Here is a 15,522-nt window from a genome sequence, read left to right as displayed (position 1 = left end):
CTTTCCTACCTTTCACAGTTGCCGACCCTTTTCCCAGTTCCTTCCATGACTGGCTCCTCATCCTTTAAGCACCAGCTTAAATCTCACTTCAGAGAACATTTCTTGACCACCATCCAAAGCCACCTCCCTGTTTACTGTATCTTGTATCACTGTTTCTTTCCTTCATGGAACTTAACCACAATCTGGAATTACCTTGTTTGTTCACGATTTACTTGGAACTTATGTTTACGTGGAATGCAAGTGCCATCGGGGATGCAGAGATATTGCCTGACATGTTCACTGCTCTATCCTCAGTGCCTAGCTTAGTACCAGCTCATAGTCTGGGCTCAGCATTTACTGAACGAACGAATCACTACTAGAGGGGGCCTCCCAGAGAGAAAGTAAGGTGACGTGGCCCAAATTGGAATTTAACCTCCATAATCTAGGCTTGATGTCATAGAAAAGGACACAGGGGTTTTCTAGCTCTGAGTTCCAGACTTTAATTTCTGAGTCAGGAGCACAGTACTAGTTGAGCCAGGGACACTGCTTTAGAGTTGCCCAGGAGAAACAGGGAAGCATTCTCAGTGTCCATCCAACAGAGGGAGGAGGCTATGGTGGTGTGCTGTGGCCACCCTTACCATTCCCCATATGCCTGAAGTATGAGTCAGCTCAGCTAAAGTCCTGTGAGATGTGCAAAGTACTTGGGATTCTGGGAATGACTTTGGCTCCGTTAGTCTCCTTCGTGCCAAATATGTCAGTAAAGAGCACTTTTAATGAGTAGTCAGAAGATAAAAGTGAACTTCCCATACCACGGGACACCAGAAAAATCGGATTTTTTATTTAAAAATATTTTCAACATCATAGTGGAACAACTGAAGGATAGTTGAACCAAATTCTCAGGGAATTAGAGGAGCATCCTCCAATGCAAGCAGGTTGTATAAATACACATGGTTTATAAATGAGCACAACAGAAGGTACGCTGGCCAGAGGACCAGACTGGGGGACAGAAGGGAGAAACAGAGGGCCCTCCAAGAGGGACAGGCACACACTCCTATCACTCAAAGCCCTGGACCCCAAGAGGGCCTCCAAAGTCACCTACTCTACTGCACGCCTCTTGCCGTCTCTGAGCCTGGGGCATGGAGACTGGAGACTTGGCACCTCTCGTGGCCTCTGGCTCAACCCAGCAAGTCTCAAAGAATGGACCTGTTCTCCCTGCCCTTCAGCAAGGACCAGGGAGGGGAGGTGCTGGGGCAAGTAGGATTATTTCCCTGAAAATCTGATGGAAAAGAAGTGATTAAGGGGGCTGGTTCCCAAAAAAGGACGGGCATTCATCTGGTGTGGCAATGTGGGGAGAATGGAGCAGTGACTTTCACCTGAGACATACAGATTTAGTGCAGGTATCCCACAAGGCCAGGCTCTAAGCCAAATCCTAGAACCTGGGATGGGGAGAGAATGAAGAGACCTCCAGTCTGCGTTTAGGAAGTTGTCACCTCCTGTCAGTCCCTCCAGTCTTCAATTGGGTTTGTCATAAATAGGACAGTCACAGCTCCACAGTAAATAACTTCCACCTGGATTTCTCCCTAGTCAACCTCTCAGGTGTCTGAAGAGGGAAAAAGTGGCTCTTTCTGACACCACCCACCCCATCGCCAGTGACTTTCCCTGATACGTCTGGCCTCCTCACTAAGCCCTTTCCAGAACCTACAAAGGCACTCTCTTAGCATTTCGGAGTCCCAGAGAGGACAGGCCAGAGTTTTAAGGCACAGAGAAGCTTTTAGAATTGAGGAGACCTTGACAGAGAAGGAAGAATCTCTAAGGCAAAGCCACTACCATGTCCACTCTTCCTATCCTCTACCTCTCTTGTCCCCAAAGGTATCAGACAGACCCCCTTGGCCTGGTCCCTGCACTGTCCCAGGCCCACCTTGGACACCTCCATTATACTCATGGAGAACAGAGCCCGTGGAGTGGAGGAACCTCCTGCATGGCCTGCAGGTGACATGGTGAGCTCTGCCCTGCGGTGGCCCAGCACCATCGTGCCCAGTGCCCAGCCAAGCCCGACAGGCTGCCATTGGCCACACCCAAAATCCAGGCAGTCAGGCAGAGAGTACAAAGCAAGACCTCAGATCAAAGCCACTGCCCCTCCCATCCCCCACTTCCCACCTGGGGCACCTTGGAAATGTTTGAGCACGCCAGGGAAAGATCCAGTACCTGGTCTGCGACCACAGTGGTCAAAAGGCCCTGCTCCACCTGTCTCACCAAGAAATAGCAGCTGAGGACACAGAAATGCTGGACCTCTATTCTCCTTCACAGCCACTGCCACAGTCCCCGGCTGCAGGTAGTGTCCTCTCAGATTCAGCCAGCCTCCTCATGAGGGGCCAGAACAGAGCCTCCGCACAGAGTGAACACTCCTCTTGCTGGAATCCTGGCCACAGACCCTCCTCTCCTCGTTCATAGCTTACCTCACTCCCTCCAGTCTGCCCTGCATGGGTCCCTGGCTGACTGCAGAGAAGTCCTTTGGGCCCCAAATCAGGGACTCAGGCATCCAAGTGAGAGCACAGTATGCTGGGAGAGAGCGGAGCCCACACTGGTGGTTTGGGTTCTGGCCTCTGTCCTACCACTGGAGTGAGCCAAGTGACAGGTATCAAAGCGTGGCCGTTGTCCCTTGCAGCGGCCCCAGGTGCTCTTCCTGTATGTCAGAGCTGTTTCCAAGGAACAAGTTAAAATCTTCTTTTCATTGAAGTGGTTGCTAAGGCTTAGTGTACAGAATTCCTCAGCTAGATCCAAAAATCTGGCTTTTTGTCCGAGTCCCAAAATTGTAGGAGCTTTGTAAACAGGTACTAAAGATCACTCATTAAAGGAGGGAGAAGAGTTGTGGGGCGAGAAGGGATCCGGAATATTTTCTTTCAGACTCAGTCTCAGCATAGCAGCAGCATAACCCAAGCGGATTGTTGGTGGCACCTGAGCACCCAGAGCATTCTTCTTGGAGGAGTGGGGACAAAGGCCAAGTGGCTGTTACCTGCACACAGGAGAGATGACCAGGTCAGACAGAGGGCCTAGAAGGCAGGCAGACGAGTCAGTGAAGACTTTGTCCACCCATGAGAGGGGGTCCAGGTGGGATCTGTGTACCCTGCCCAACCTTGCTGAGGGCCATCAGGCCAGCTCAAGGGCAAGGCCAAGACCAGCCAGACTAACAAGCAGCCTGGCCATAGGTTTCGGCTGCTGTCCTTAACCCTCAATCCCAGAAGCATGAGAAAGAGAAAGGGCGTCACCTGTGCCCAGGGACTGAGCCGCCCCAATTCAGGGAGCGTAACTGCTGTTCTAGCCGGGAGATGCGGAACGCCAGGTACGATGAAGACATGACCAAGAAGCAGGTCCTGGAGAAAGAGGGGTAAGGAGGAATTGAATCTCTCTTCTAGAAACGGGGCATTTTTACAGAATCCCCCAAAATAGGAGTGGGACTAAGCTAGTTCCTGCAGTTGGAAGAATTAAAGAACCTTTTGCCTGCAGTTACGTTCTAGACCTAGGCATCTTTTTTCCCAGAGGGCCACATGGGGGTCCTGAGACTCGTCCCCATGGAGGTGTCCTTGAAGCCCAGCAGGAGTTCTGGGTCCTTCAGCTGAGCCCACCTTCCCTCTGACCAGCCACCTTGGTCCTACACCCCCTCTGCAAGGCCACTAAGATTACCCCCTAAGGTGGTAGCCCTTCCCACAGCAAGTGCTGAGGTTGACAGTCAAAACCCAGCCAGCAGAGCCAGAGGAAGGTGATGAGGTGAGGTGAGGGAATCCAGGGGCTGGCTCTTCATAAAACATCTCACCATGCTCACTGCTCTACTTAGGCAGAATTACAGACAAGCCTGGGTTTCCAGAAAACACCCCAATGGTGGGCAGCGGGAAGGCCATGGCTCTCCCTTAGTCTATCTGATGGGCCTCTCAGATTTTGCCAACCCTCCTCCTCCCCAATCCTGTGCAACTTTTTCTTTCTTCAACAGTTTCATGTCTTGCCCCTCTCCACAGCCTTAACCCTAAATTACAGGGTTGTAAGGATGAAAACTGGAAATACTTTATCTTGCTCTAGAAGAGCCTGCTGCACGGCTGCCAGATGCCACCCGGGAGCTTGCAGTTGACTCAGAACCTTCCCCTCGCTCTGGACACTGACCTCCCCACACACCAAGGCCCTGGCTCTAAACACTCAGACACCCACCACCCTCCATACAGCCACCTACAGCACGAGGAAGACCTTCAGGAGCCCGTGATCCCAGAGCCTCTGCTCCCCGTTGCTCTGGGGCTCGTCCTCCAGCCTCTTCTCCTCATAGTCAGCGTTCTCTGCAACAGGACGGCATTAGGCATCTTCCTGGGCAGAAGGCAGGGCCCCAACCCACTCTCCCGCCCATGTTCTCTGGAGCCGCTTTGGCTCTTGGCTTTCCCTTATGGATTTGGAGAAAGAAAGAAACAGCTCTCAGAAGCCCTGCTGGCTGTGATGACCTCTTTTTGCAGAAGTGGGAGGCGGGACAGCCTGGTCTTTGCAAGCAGTTGCCATGAACAAGCACGCTGAACTCACCAGACCCCGGAGGCTTCCTGGAGGGGAAGAAGTCATCCGTGGAGTCCATGGATGCCCGAGGGATACAAGGGATGTTGTCTGGGAGGGACAGGGACCTGGAGGCAGGGCACACTTTTCTCCACTTCATCTCAGGGATGAGGACTTCCTGCAGAGAAGGCAGGAGAAGCTGTCTCACCATGGCCCTTGGGACCTCACTTGCCCTAAGGGGTTCACGCTAGATTGATCAAAGCTTTTCCAGATATTATCAATATGGATGCCTAGCAAGCATGAAAGCAGGTGCCCAGAAGCGGGGAAACCACTGCCATAGCAATCACATGTCTCATCTGCTCCCTTGCTGTGACCAGCCACTCTTCCAGGGAATGGTGTCTTTGAAGACTGCTAGTGTAGAACCACAGTGGAATCTAAGACATGAGCCATCCCAGGTACGTGTTCAGATCGGCTGAGTCCAAGACAGCTTGGCACTGTATATCTTAGATGGAATAAGTTGTGACTCCTGCTAATCTGGGCTCTAACCCTATGTCACTGACCTTGACTTAAGGTCCCCATCAATAAAAAGGCGAACACCGCCTTCCATCCCCTGCATGGCATTGCGCGTATTGTATGCTTGGCTAAACGCTTAATAGTTACTCAAGTAGACTTCAAACACCCTGGGGTCATTTCCACCCCCCACCCCTGCTCTAGAAACTCTGCTTACCCAGGATCCCAGGAGCAAAAGAAACAGCTGGGACCTTGGCCAATCTAAAAGGATCCTGCCTCAGTTCTGACTGCCTTCAGCGCTCTTCCCCAGGGACATCTCCAGCCCCTTGAAGGCCCTCCTGACTGCTAAAGGAAAGAGGATGGGTTGCTGGCTCTGTACCCGCGAAGGTATAGGGTCCAACCTGGGCAGTGTTCTGGGGGCTGGGCATCTGTTCTGCTCAGGAAGTTAGCACATCTGCCCGGGACATAGTGGCTCTGCATGGTATGGAGCGTGGTGGGTCTAGGGGACCCCCTGACACAGCATGGCCACTGGCTCTTGAGCCTGCTGCCCCAGTTCTGCACTGTGGGCTCCTGCCTGGAAGGCCCTGAAGCCTTAGAACCACAGGCAATCTCAAGCCAGCCACTTTTGCCCCCAGCCTCAGCTCTCACCAGAGACTCGCACTCAGGTTCCTCTAGAAATTCTCTTGCACTCAGACTCTTCTTGCTGGAAGGCTGAGGAGGGAAGGGAACAGGGATCACTTGTCCATCTGGAACAGCCAAAGTCAGGCATGGGGAGGTATTAACACTCTCCAAGAGAGCTTTACCTCCAAATAAGCCACTTTAGGTCAGATAAGTTTGCAGGGGGATCCCTAGTTAATTCTGGAGCAGAGGGCAAAGCCAAGGCAACATACTCCCCCAAGCTGCTGCCCTCCCCCTTCCTCACCATAGGCAAGAGCGAGCTGTAGGCATATTGGGAAGTGGCCACGTGCTCCTGCCCGTCTGTGCACCAAGGAAGCACAAGTGAGGGCTATACGTGGGGACACACAAGGGCCCAGTGGCCTCAAAAAGGCTCACAAGCATAGACACATGGTCCAAGGACTGCCTCTGATTCACTGAGCCTGAGCCCGTTACTCCCCGTTTCCTGTGCCGGGGAGATGGGCCAGCCCCCCCCCCACAACAGCCCTGACCCCAAGCTTCGTACCTGTAGGTGGGTGCAGACCCTCCTCAGCATGTCATATACACTGTCCCGGGAGAGCAGTGACACAAAGACATACTAGAACATACAAAGAGAACAGAAAGAGGCAAGGTAAATAAAGACTTGGGAGAGTGCCAGGGTCAAGCTGTGGACTCCTAGAGCTGGAATGGGGAGAAGGACAAGGGAGCGCTGGCCCAGAATCTCACTGACCTTCTGGCTGGTGTTGGTGGTGATGGCCAGGCCATTGGGAAGGAGCCGCGCCATCTTGTGTTTTTTGATCATTTGCACAGACACCACGGGAATGACCACCTGACGGGGGAGAGGCATTCTTCTCTCAGGACTCACCCCCAAGGACACAGTCCCTTTGCTTCCTGCTTAGGGCGCCAGCCACAGCTGGCAGTGACCCAAGCACGAGCACCGTGGAGATGTCTGGTCCCATGTGGGAGAGTATCTGAGCCTCCACCGTCTCACGCAGGCTCCCATCAGTTATCCCCCACCCCTTGGCCGCACGCGCTGCTCCGGCCTCTCACCCCATCATCCAGGAGGCAAGGATGGTTGCCCTGGTGAATCCCATACTGCAGTAACAGAGTTCCCTGAGCCACCATGCACCGTGGCCACTTTCGGGCCCCCCTAAGTGTGACATCCCACTCTGATTCTGAAGGCATTTTGGAGGTACCCGTAGGCAGAATAATTTGGCAGTGAACTGTTCAGGCCGCTCAGGCCAGATGTGGAGTCTAGATGGGGGCCCCTGTTTGGAAGGGGTGGGGCTGCTGCCCTGGACACCAGGTGGGATGCCCTACAGTGAGAAGCCTCACCAAGTGTCAGCGTGTGGAGGGACAGGCCTGACTTGAGGTGCGCCCACAGGGCAGGGGCGTCTCTTCCCTGGGCTGTGGCAGCCCTTACCACTTATTACTACCTTGATATCCTTGCCAAAGAGGCTGGCATGGAAGCAGAGCCAGTTGGGGGAGATGAAGAGCCGGCCCTGGAGAAGGAGGTCCCTCTGGAGGGCGCAGGAGCACACTGGGAAGTCACAGGAGACTGCCGTGAGCAAGGCCAGCCCGGGAGCCCCGGGGCCTGGGTCCTCCCACTCAGGAGTCCAGAGTCCAGCCTCGGGGACTGTCCTCCTCAGTACCCTTCCCAATCCCAGGCCCCAGCAACCCATTCCCCCAGTACCCTAGCATCCTTTCCTGTGACTCCTGACCGCTCCCACCCCACCAGACTGCTAGATGTTTCCTCTTCCTCCATCCATGCCCCAAAAGGTCCGGCAGGTTTCTGCCCTGGTCCCCTAAGCCTGGATGTTCACCTCCACAGGCAGAACTCCTTGCCCTGCCCTGCCAGGGAGAGAGGGCCTTGATTGTGCAAATGCTCCCACACACTCCCTGGCAGGCCTGAGCAGGAGAGAATAGACACTGATAAGAGCAGAACAGAAATAAGATTTGGAAGCCCCAACATTTCCTCAAGAAAATTTTTGTAAATTCAACTTCATATCTCAAATCAGCCCATTCTTCTCACACTTTTGAAGAAAAAAAGGGCACGTTCAAAGGGCAGCCAGTTCCCATATCTGATTTGTGCCTGGAAGCTCTGGGGGAGAGGACCTGGGCCTTGGGCACTGCAGGTGCCTGTCCAGCCACCCGGGGAGACAGCTCACCTTTGAGAACCACCTCCTCCAAGGGGATGTCCTTAAACAGCTTGTGATATTGCTGGTTGTATTTTCTCAGTAGCGTCTGCAAACACACGAGCTGGGTCTGAGAAGTCCCAGGAGATCGGACCACAAGAGGGCCCTGCTCCAGCCACCAGCAAATAAGGCCACAGGGGTGGGGGTCCTGCGGTGACTTAGCATGAAGTAGTGGGTAAGCAGCCAGTGGGTGTGGAGGGCTGAGCTCCAAGCACAGCTTGTCTCCTGGTGACGCGAGGTCCTGACAGGCAGCCTAGGGCTGGAAGAGGACACAACTCCCACCCAGGAGGGGACACCCACTAGGTTTCCTGGTGACAGGCCTGTGGCCAAGGAGCCAACAGTCACCAAGTTCAGGCAGCCCGGGTCCCCTCTCTCAGTGGGCAGTGAGAAGTCGGCTTCCCCACACTTACCCCTTCTCGGCCGCACTTCTTTATGTCTTCACCCTTCAAGCCTTCTGGCCAGTGCATACTGCAAAGGAGACATGCCATTCCGGGGACAAGGAACCCTCAAAGTCCTACCCATGCATCCTTAGTGCCAATTCTGTCCTGGCCTCAAGCCACAAGCTTGGGGCAGAGATCGGAGGCTGGGGCCCTTCACAGCGAGCGCATAGCTCGCCCTGGGGAGGGGCACTCCTGAGGCAGGGAGGGGTCGCTGAGAGCCCTCTTCCCCGACAGCTGTGAGCAGCCGCCCCCAGGAGGTGTGCTCGGCCTGAGCCTCGATGTCCCAGAGCTGCCCACCCCTGAGTGTCAAAAGCCCTCTCCCGTTTTTCTGACCTAGGCGCAAGCAGAGGAGCGGACCGCAGAGTGAATGAGCAGGAGGCACAGGGATGGGGAGCAGGTGGGGTGGGGGCGTCAGCCTCACGGCTCCAGGGCCTGGCCATGGGCCATGATCCCAGCAGGACTGCCCTCTCCCCGGGCCTGCAGCTCTGCAGTGAGGGGCTGGGCAGACTCACCTGACCTGACGGAAGCTACCAGGGCTGGCGGAGAGGGGGTGGTGCTGAAACGCAAACTTTTGCCCTGGCCAGGTTGGCCTGAGGACAGGTGGGCAGGGAGGAGGCTGGTAACCCGAGAAGCCTGGACTCTGCTAGGTCCCAGTGCGCTGGGACAGGCCTGGGAGTGGGAGGAAGAGGCCCGGGGCAGCCTATGCCCAACCTAACCCCCTGACGCAGCCTTAAGGCCCCCTTTCGAACAGGTCACCTCCAGAGGGCTTCCCACCCCCAATCAGTATGTATATCTGATCGGGAGAGGGGCCTCACCTGGAGCCTCGGAGTCTCTGGACCCTGCCTAGTTTCTCCGTGCTCTTCAAAGAAGCCGTCTTTCCGTGCACCTGTTGAATACTGAGGAGAAACAGGCCCTCATCAGGAAGGGGGGCTTTCTGGGGACACCTTTCCCAGCCAGCTCCACCATGTCCAGGGCAGCTGCCTCTGCCCCCTACCCAAGACCGGCCCTGCTATTCAAGGTGCGCTGAAGATGTCACAGTCCAGAGGCAGCAGCCCAGGCAGGGCTTCAGGGCAACTGACAGAGCGGAGACTCACTCACTGTCTTTCCTGGAAGCGTGAAGTCCAGTTTATGCCTGGGTATGAAGGAAAATCAATCTCCCAGGCATCTTAGGCCTCCAGCCCCACCCTTGAGAAGGCACCTGGGAGGGAGGACCCTGTGACTTGCTCCAGACCGAAAGCAAAAGTTTCGGAGGAGCCCAGGCAGTATTACCTTAAACCATCAGCTTCTGGGAAAGGATTCTGAGCACAGGAGGCCTTATCAAGGCTGAGCAGCTGATACTGCGCAGATGTGGTCATGAACTTCAGCCCACAGCTGAGTGTGGGCTTAGGGGGCGGGGATGCCCCACACCAGGAAGTGGCCTCAATGCCTTCAGACCATCAGGGTAGCTCAGACCTGAGAGCCAAACCATCACAAAAATGTCCCATAGAGAGGGCCCGAGAGGGGGTAGACACCCTCTCCATAGGCAGGTGGGGCTCCCCAAAGGCTTTTGAATTCATGCCTCCACTAAACAGCTCCAAAGCCTAGGGTCCTCCCCTTCCTGCTCCTCCAGAGCAGAAAGACTAAAGCTTGAGCAGGCAAACTAGCCGCAGCTGAGTGGGCCCAGGGGCGATGGGAAGAGAGGGTGGCCAAGAAGCAGGGCCAAGGCAGGGCAGTGTGGTGGTCGTGAATAGGTAACGGGGTCTGTGCACTGGTCTCTCAGCAGGTAAGGAGCTGGAACCTGGAACCTGCAGATCCCAGCGCTCCATCCCTCTCGGCAGTGTCACCAGGCAAAGTCAAATTCTCTTCTTCAAGAACAGAGTTACCGGGACTTCCCCGGTGATCCAGTGGGTAAGACTCCGCGCTCCCAACGCAGGGGGCCGGGGTTCGATCCCTGGTCGGGGAACTTGATCCCACATGCGTGCAGCAACAAAGATCCCGACGCGGTGCAGCCAAAATAGATAAATATTTTAAAAAATAAAATTACATTTAAAAATAAATTTAATTAATTAATTAAAGAAGAGTTACTGCCTAGCCAAGATCTGCCAAGCCCCTCCAGGATTATTAATCTGACCCTCCTCCCACCCTACCATTGTACAGATAGGAAACTGAGACCTGCCAGGGACAGGCTGTACCCAGTGTCACACAGCAAAGAGCCAGGTGATCTTACCCACCAAATGAGCCCAGCCACAGCCGTGTGGCCTGATGACCTCTGTCCTCAACCTCACGGTGAGTTTTGGTGCACATATCATGTATGTCCTGAATCTTTCAAAGTGACAGGTTGTGCTAGCGATGTGACACCCTTTGACTCCTAAAGTTAATTTCTGAATTTATTTGGGTCCATCATAACACATTTCACAGGGACTTCTCCCCCTTGATTTTTTTAATGCTTATTATAGAAAATATGAGAAATATAAAATATATAAAGCATTATGATCAAAAATCACCCATAAGAAAAAAATTCCCCCAAAATCACCCAAAGAAAACATTTATGCATAAATATATAATTTACGTAAGGGGGATTATATATCATATAATTTGTATGCCCTATTTTTGCTTAACATAATTTCATGAGAAATTCCCCATGTCACTATTCATTCCTTGGTTAGATTCTCAGAAGTGAAATTTGTGGATGGAGGATGAGCATTTCTCAGGATCTTCAGACCCACTTCCAAAATGCTTTCCAGGTGCTGCACCAACGAGCATGGCCATCAGCACTATATGAGGATGCCCGTTGCCCTACATCCAGGCCGTACACTGGTATGATCTTTTTCTCACCTTCGCAAATTTGATAGGTGAAAATATATTGTTTTCATTTCTATTTCTGCTTATTGACAGGTGGAACATTTTTGCCAAATACATATTAACCACTGGGATTTCATCTGTGAATTGTCTATAAGGATCTTCATGTCTTTCTTATTGATTTGTATACCTTCTTTGTTGAGAAGATTAATCCTTAGTTTATCATTTTTGCAAATACTTCCCCCATTTGCCTTTCAGTTCTGTGGTATTGTTGCTGTACTTGTGTTTAATTTTTGTGCGGCCCATCCCATCCCTCTCTTTCATCTCTCCGTTTCTTTCTTGCTTTGAAGATAAGAGAGGCCCCTGAGGCAGAGTGTGTACAAGTCAAATCACGGAGCCTTAGAGACCTTGAACCCTGCAGCCCAGGAGCCCACGGGGCCACCAGGGAGGAGATGGGTGTGGGCTCCGCTCTAAGGAACACACTCCAGCCCTGGGGACCAAGGATAAAACAAGACCCCAAGAGGAAGAAGGAGGAACTTGATCATGCTTTCAGAGGCAGGGAGCCTGTCATTCAGGCACTGGAAAGTGTGATACGAGTTGTCAGGGCTGCAGGAGCTCAGAGGACACACAGTGAAAGAGTTATAGCAGGACTCCCAGAGAAAAGGAAGCTGAGCCTGACCAGCTGGGTGGGACTATAATCCTGCTTGGCTTCCATCATCTAACCCTGCGTGATAATCATGCCTTTGCATAGATTCTAAACCCAACCCATCCTTAGGTTCAAATGTGACCTCAGGGAGGGGCGCCTTCCATCAGTCCTCCCCCAGCCTAGTGATGAGCCCTACTGCAGGCTCTCAGCCCCGAACCCCAGGCTCCCTCTCAGGCACCTGTGTGTGAGCTCTAACTCCCCACCTCCAGGGGCTCCAGGACACCTCCTGCAACATCGCAGCCCCTGAGCCTGGGGCACCACCAGCGTGAAGCAGGCACTCGTGACGTGACATGTCTGAGGAAGGACTGTGTGGACAGTGTAAGTGAGATCAAGAACAGAGGTTGGAGGAGAGATGGGCCATGAGAATAACAAAAAAAGGCTGCCATGATTCCCACAGCATCTCCATGAAAAAAATAACGGTAAGAAAACAGGAGTCCCTTGGGGTAAATGACTCAAATATGTTCAAACTCAAAGCAACCCCTTTTCATGTGATGAACATTATGGTCACAAGCCAATCCTTCATGTCCATCGATTAAAATCAGCCCCTCCGGGCCATCCTGATAATGCTGTTGGTACAGAGACCCTGGCTATGGCCGAAATGCACTGCTTTCAAAATCACCTTCAAGTCAGACTTTCTACTGATTCGTCTTCTTTCCCACAGTATTTGTTTAGATGAGTTAAAAATAAAGAGATGGGAGCAAAGTCAGAGGAAAAGCTAGGTCTGGGGTGATAGTCATCGAGAATTCACCAACAGAACCAGGCAGGTGGGGTCCACCCAAGGACCAACAGGGCCCTGACCCAGACGAAGGAGGTGGCAAGAGCAGGGCGCTGGAGAGTGAGGGGCCAGGCTGGGTCCCCGCCCCCTGCCGGCAGTCTCTGTCCGCTCCCACAGAGCCTTCCTCAACCTAGTTGCTCTTGCTATGTGTGTTGGGAACCATACCCGCTGCCCATCCAGCCCCATCACACCTCCACGTGCAGACTATGGAGTTAATATCAAGGGTCTTCAAAACCGTATCTATTTTTTCAATCAAAGCCACAAAAAAATGTCATTATTGTCATGAGGGTGATGGAGCACGGGAGGCTCAGTATGCTGGACATTAAAGGGGGTAGAAAAGGTTTGAAAATTCCTCAGATGAGGCCCTTTCATTCTGCTGAGCCTGGTCCAAAGGCAAGATGCTGATCCAGAGGACACAACTTGTGCTTGCCCTGCCCTCAGGCCTTGCTGGCCCAAGTGGGAACTCAGGCTAACTGCCCATTCCTTCATTCCTTCCACAAATACTGAGCTTATCACCCCATGAACCCAGTATGAGCCTGCCCAGCCCAGGGGGCTGCTGAGAGGGAGGGGACGGGCAGCTAGCACTGAGAGACGTCGGGAGAGGAGCCAGGCCCATCAGGAAAGGGGAGACACAGGGAATTCCCTGGTGGTCCAGTGGTAGGACTCCGCACTTTCACAACCAAGGGTCCGGGTTCAATCCCTGGTCGGAGAACTAAGATCCTGTAAGCCAAGCAGCACAGCCGGAAAAAAAAAGAAGGAAAGGGGAGACACAGAGAGGTTAGGAGAGGGAGAGAGAGGCAGTGCAGAGAAGACCCAGAGAGGCTGAGTCTAGCTGCTTCCTAGGGACCTAACAGACGAAGCTTCATGGGACACTTGACACATGCTGTGGATGCCTCCCCTGGGCTCAAAATATCCACACCAGGTAGATAAATCCCTAATATGACACCTCGTCCCTCCAGAGTGGCAGAGCCTGCCATCTAGACGAATCCATCAAAGTGAGCTCAGCATCATCCCCCCAAACCTGCTGCCCCTTGAAAGGCCCGAACCTCCACAGTTACCCAAGCCAGAATCCTCAACTCACGCTTCTTCCCCACCGCTGCAACCAGTCAACCGCCAAGGCCCCGAGAGCCTGGCACCACCCGACCCACCGTACCATCTACTGTCTCCACTCCTGCTACAGCAGGCAAGCCTAGGCCACCATCATCCTCTTCCTGGATGCTGACAACAGCTTCCTAACTACACCTGCCCCCAGCCTTGCCCTTCCACACCTGGCACTCTCCCACACCCACACTGCCAACAGAGCCACCTGGGGCCCAGATCTGAGCCTGCCCCCCTCCTGCTGACTTTCCTCCTGTAGTTCCTTCTTGCCTCCTACCTGGCCTTCCTGACCTTCCTTGCTTCCTTTCCAGCCTCACCCCTGCAGCTCAGCGGCGGCCCTTCACCCCTGCATGTTTGCTCTTCCTGGAATTCCTTGCCATACTTATCTACCTGGGGAATTCCCTGGTCGTCTTTCAAAGCCCAGATCAGGCATCACCTCCTCTGTGAAGCCTTCCCAGCTTTCCGCCATGCAGAGCTGGTCATCCCTCCTCTATGGTCCCTGGTCCCTTCTTGCACGCTGCTGCTCCAGCCCTTACCACCCCAGAGTGTGCTTGTCTGTTTAGACATCTGAGCTCCACCAGGGGTGTGTCTTCTACATCTCTGTACCAGCAGCACACAGCAGGTGCCCAATGTTTGCTAAATGAATGAGTGAAGGAGAGACAGAGAAAGGGACACGATGACACTTCAAGAGGGAGGAGGGGAGAAAAAAAGCCGGGTAGTAGGGACTTCCCTGGTGGCACAGTGGTTAAGAATCCGCCTGCCAGTGCAGGGGACATGGGTTCGAGCCCTGGTCCGGGAAGATCCCACATGCTGCGGAGCAACTAAGCCCGTGCGCCACAACTACCCAGCCTGCGCTCTAGAGCCCGCGAGCCACAACTACTGAGCCCACGTGCCACAACTACTGAAGCCTGTGCGACTAGAGCCCGTGCTCAGCAACAAGAGAAGCCGCCGCAATGAGAAGCCCGCGCACCGCAACGAAGAGTAGCCCCCGCTCGCCGCAACTAGAGAAAGCCCGTGTGCGGCAACGAAGATCCAATGCAGCCAAAAATAAATTAATTAATTAAAAATTTTAAAGCCACGCAGTAAGAGTGAAGGAGGCACGGAGAATGATGGATGCCCAGCAGTAAGGGGAGGGGTGGTGGACAGGAGTGGAGGGGGGTCACCCACAGATGGGCCCTCCCCTCCAGGAGCCCTGGCCTGTGGAGCAGGCAGACAGCCCGGCACGGCAGCGCCAGGCACTCAATCCGCGCCGGCTGACTGATCAAAGAGGAGCCTGGGTGGGAGACAGAGGACATACGGAAAAGGGTAAAGTGGCTCGGAAAGGATGGGAGGGGGTGTTTGGGGAAAAGCACAGGCTGGGCCCCTCCCAGCCCCACAGCAGTGCTCACTGGCTGCACCCCGCTGGGCTGTCGCAGCTCCACCACCAGAACCCTCCCTAACCACAGGGCAACCCCTCCCCTCGCTCCTCAAGCCTCGGGCAGCAGCAGTGTCCATGGCTGGTGCTGAAGCAGAAAACTCGGCCAGGCCTGGCAGCCGGAGCCAGCTGGGCCTTTGTGGTCACTGGAGGGTCCCCTCAGGTGTCTCCTCCCCCAGGGGGATGTCCACACTCTCCCAAGTTGTCTTCTAGTGGACACCTGAGATGCTAGAGTGTCCTGTGGGTCCTGTCAGCTCTTCTCAAGGCCAGGGCCAGCTCCCCCCACTCGTGCAGGACGTGGGTCCCAATCAGCTCCAAGGAGAGACCTTTTCCAAACAGAAAACACATCTTAGGGAATTCCCTGGCAGTCCAGTGGTTAGGACTCCGCGCTGGCACTGCTCAGGCGGGGTTCAATCCCTGCTTGGGGAACTAAGATCCCGCAAGCCACGTGG

The 15,522-nt window shown here is 54.0% G+C and overlaps 1 protein-coding gene and 1 long non-coding RNA gene across 2 annotated transcripts in view; one reads left to right on the top strand and one right to left on the bottom strand.

The window, feature by feature from the left end:
* Positions 1-795: 795 nt before the first annotated feature.
* Positions 796-15,522, bottom strand: part of GRAMD2A (GRAM domain containing 2A) — a 35,241-nt gene continuing 20,514 nt past the window's right edge. Inside the window, 10 exon segments of the mRNA XM_024761762.1 lie at positions 796-3,350; positions 4,199-4,315; positions 4,317-4,678; positions 5,659-5,721; positions 6,191-6,262; positions 6,395-6,493; positions 7,101-7,204; positions 7,833-7,908; positions 8,270-8,327; positions 9,115-9,195. Of these exon segments, the coding sequence (XP_024617530.1) occupies positions 3,242-3,350; positions 4,199-4,315; positions 4,317-4,678; positions 5,659-5,721; positions 6,191-6,262; positions 6,395-6,493; positions 7,101-7,204; positions 7,833-7,908; positions 8,270-8,327; positions 9,115-9,195 (1,141 nt within the window). The 3' untranslated portion in view covers positions 796-3,241.
* Positions 9,221-12,597, top strand: LOC112410936 (uncharacterized). Its single transcript, XR_003005535.1, has 4 exons — positions 9,221-10,186; positions 10,436-10,564; positions 11,023-11,095; positions 11,993-12,597. It is a non-coding gene; the product is annotated as an uncharacterized LOC112410936 (long non-coding RNA).

This window comes from Neophocaena asiaeorientalis, unplaced genomic scaffold (assembly GCF_003031525.2).
Source record: "Neophocaena asiaeorientalis asiaeorientalis breed wild unplaced genomic scaffold, Neophocaena_asiaeorientalis_V1.1 scaffold54, whole genome shotgun sequence".
NCBI classification, from domain to species: Eukaryota; Metazoa; Chordata; class Mammalia; order Artiodactyla; family Phocoenidae; genus Neophocaena; species Neophocaena asiaeorientalis.
Note: the sequence above shows the minus strand (reverse complement) of the source record. Positions and strands in the feature narration are given on the sequence as shown.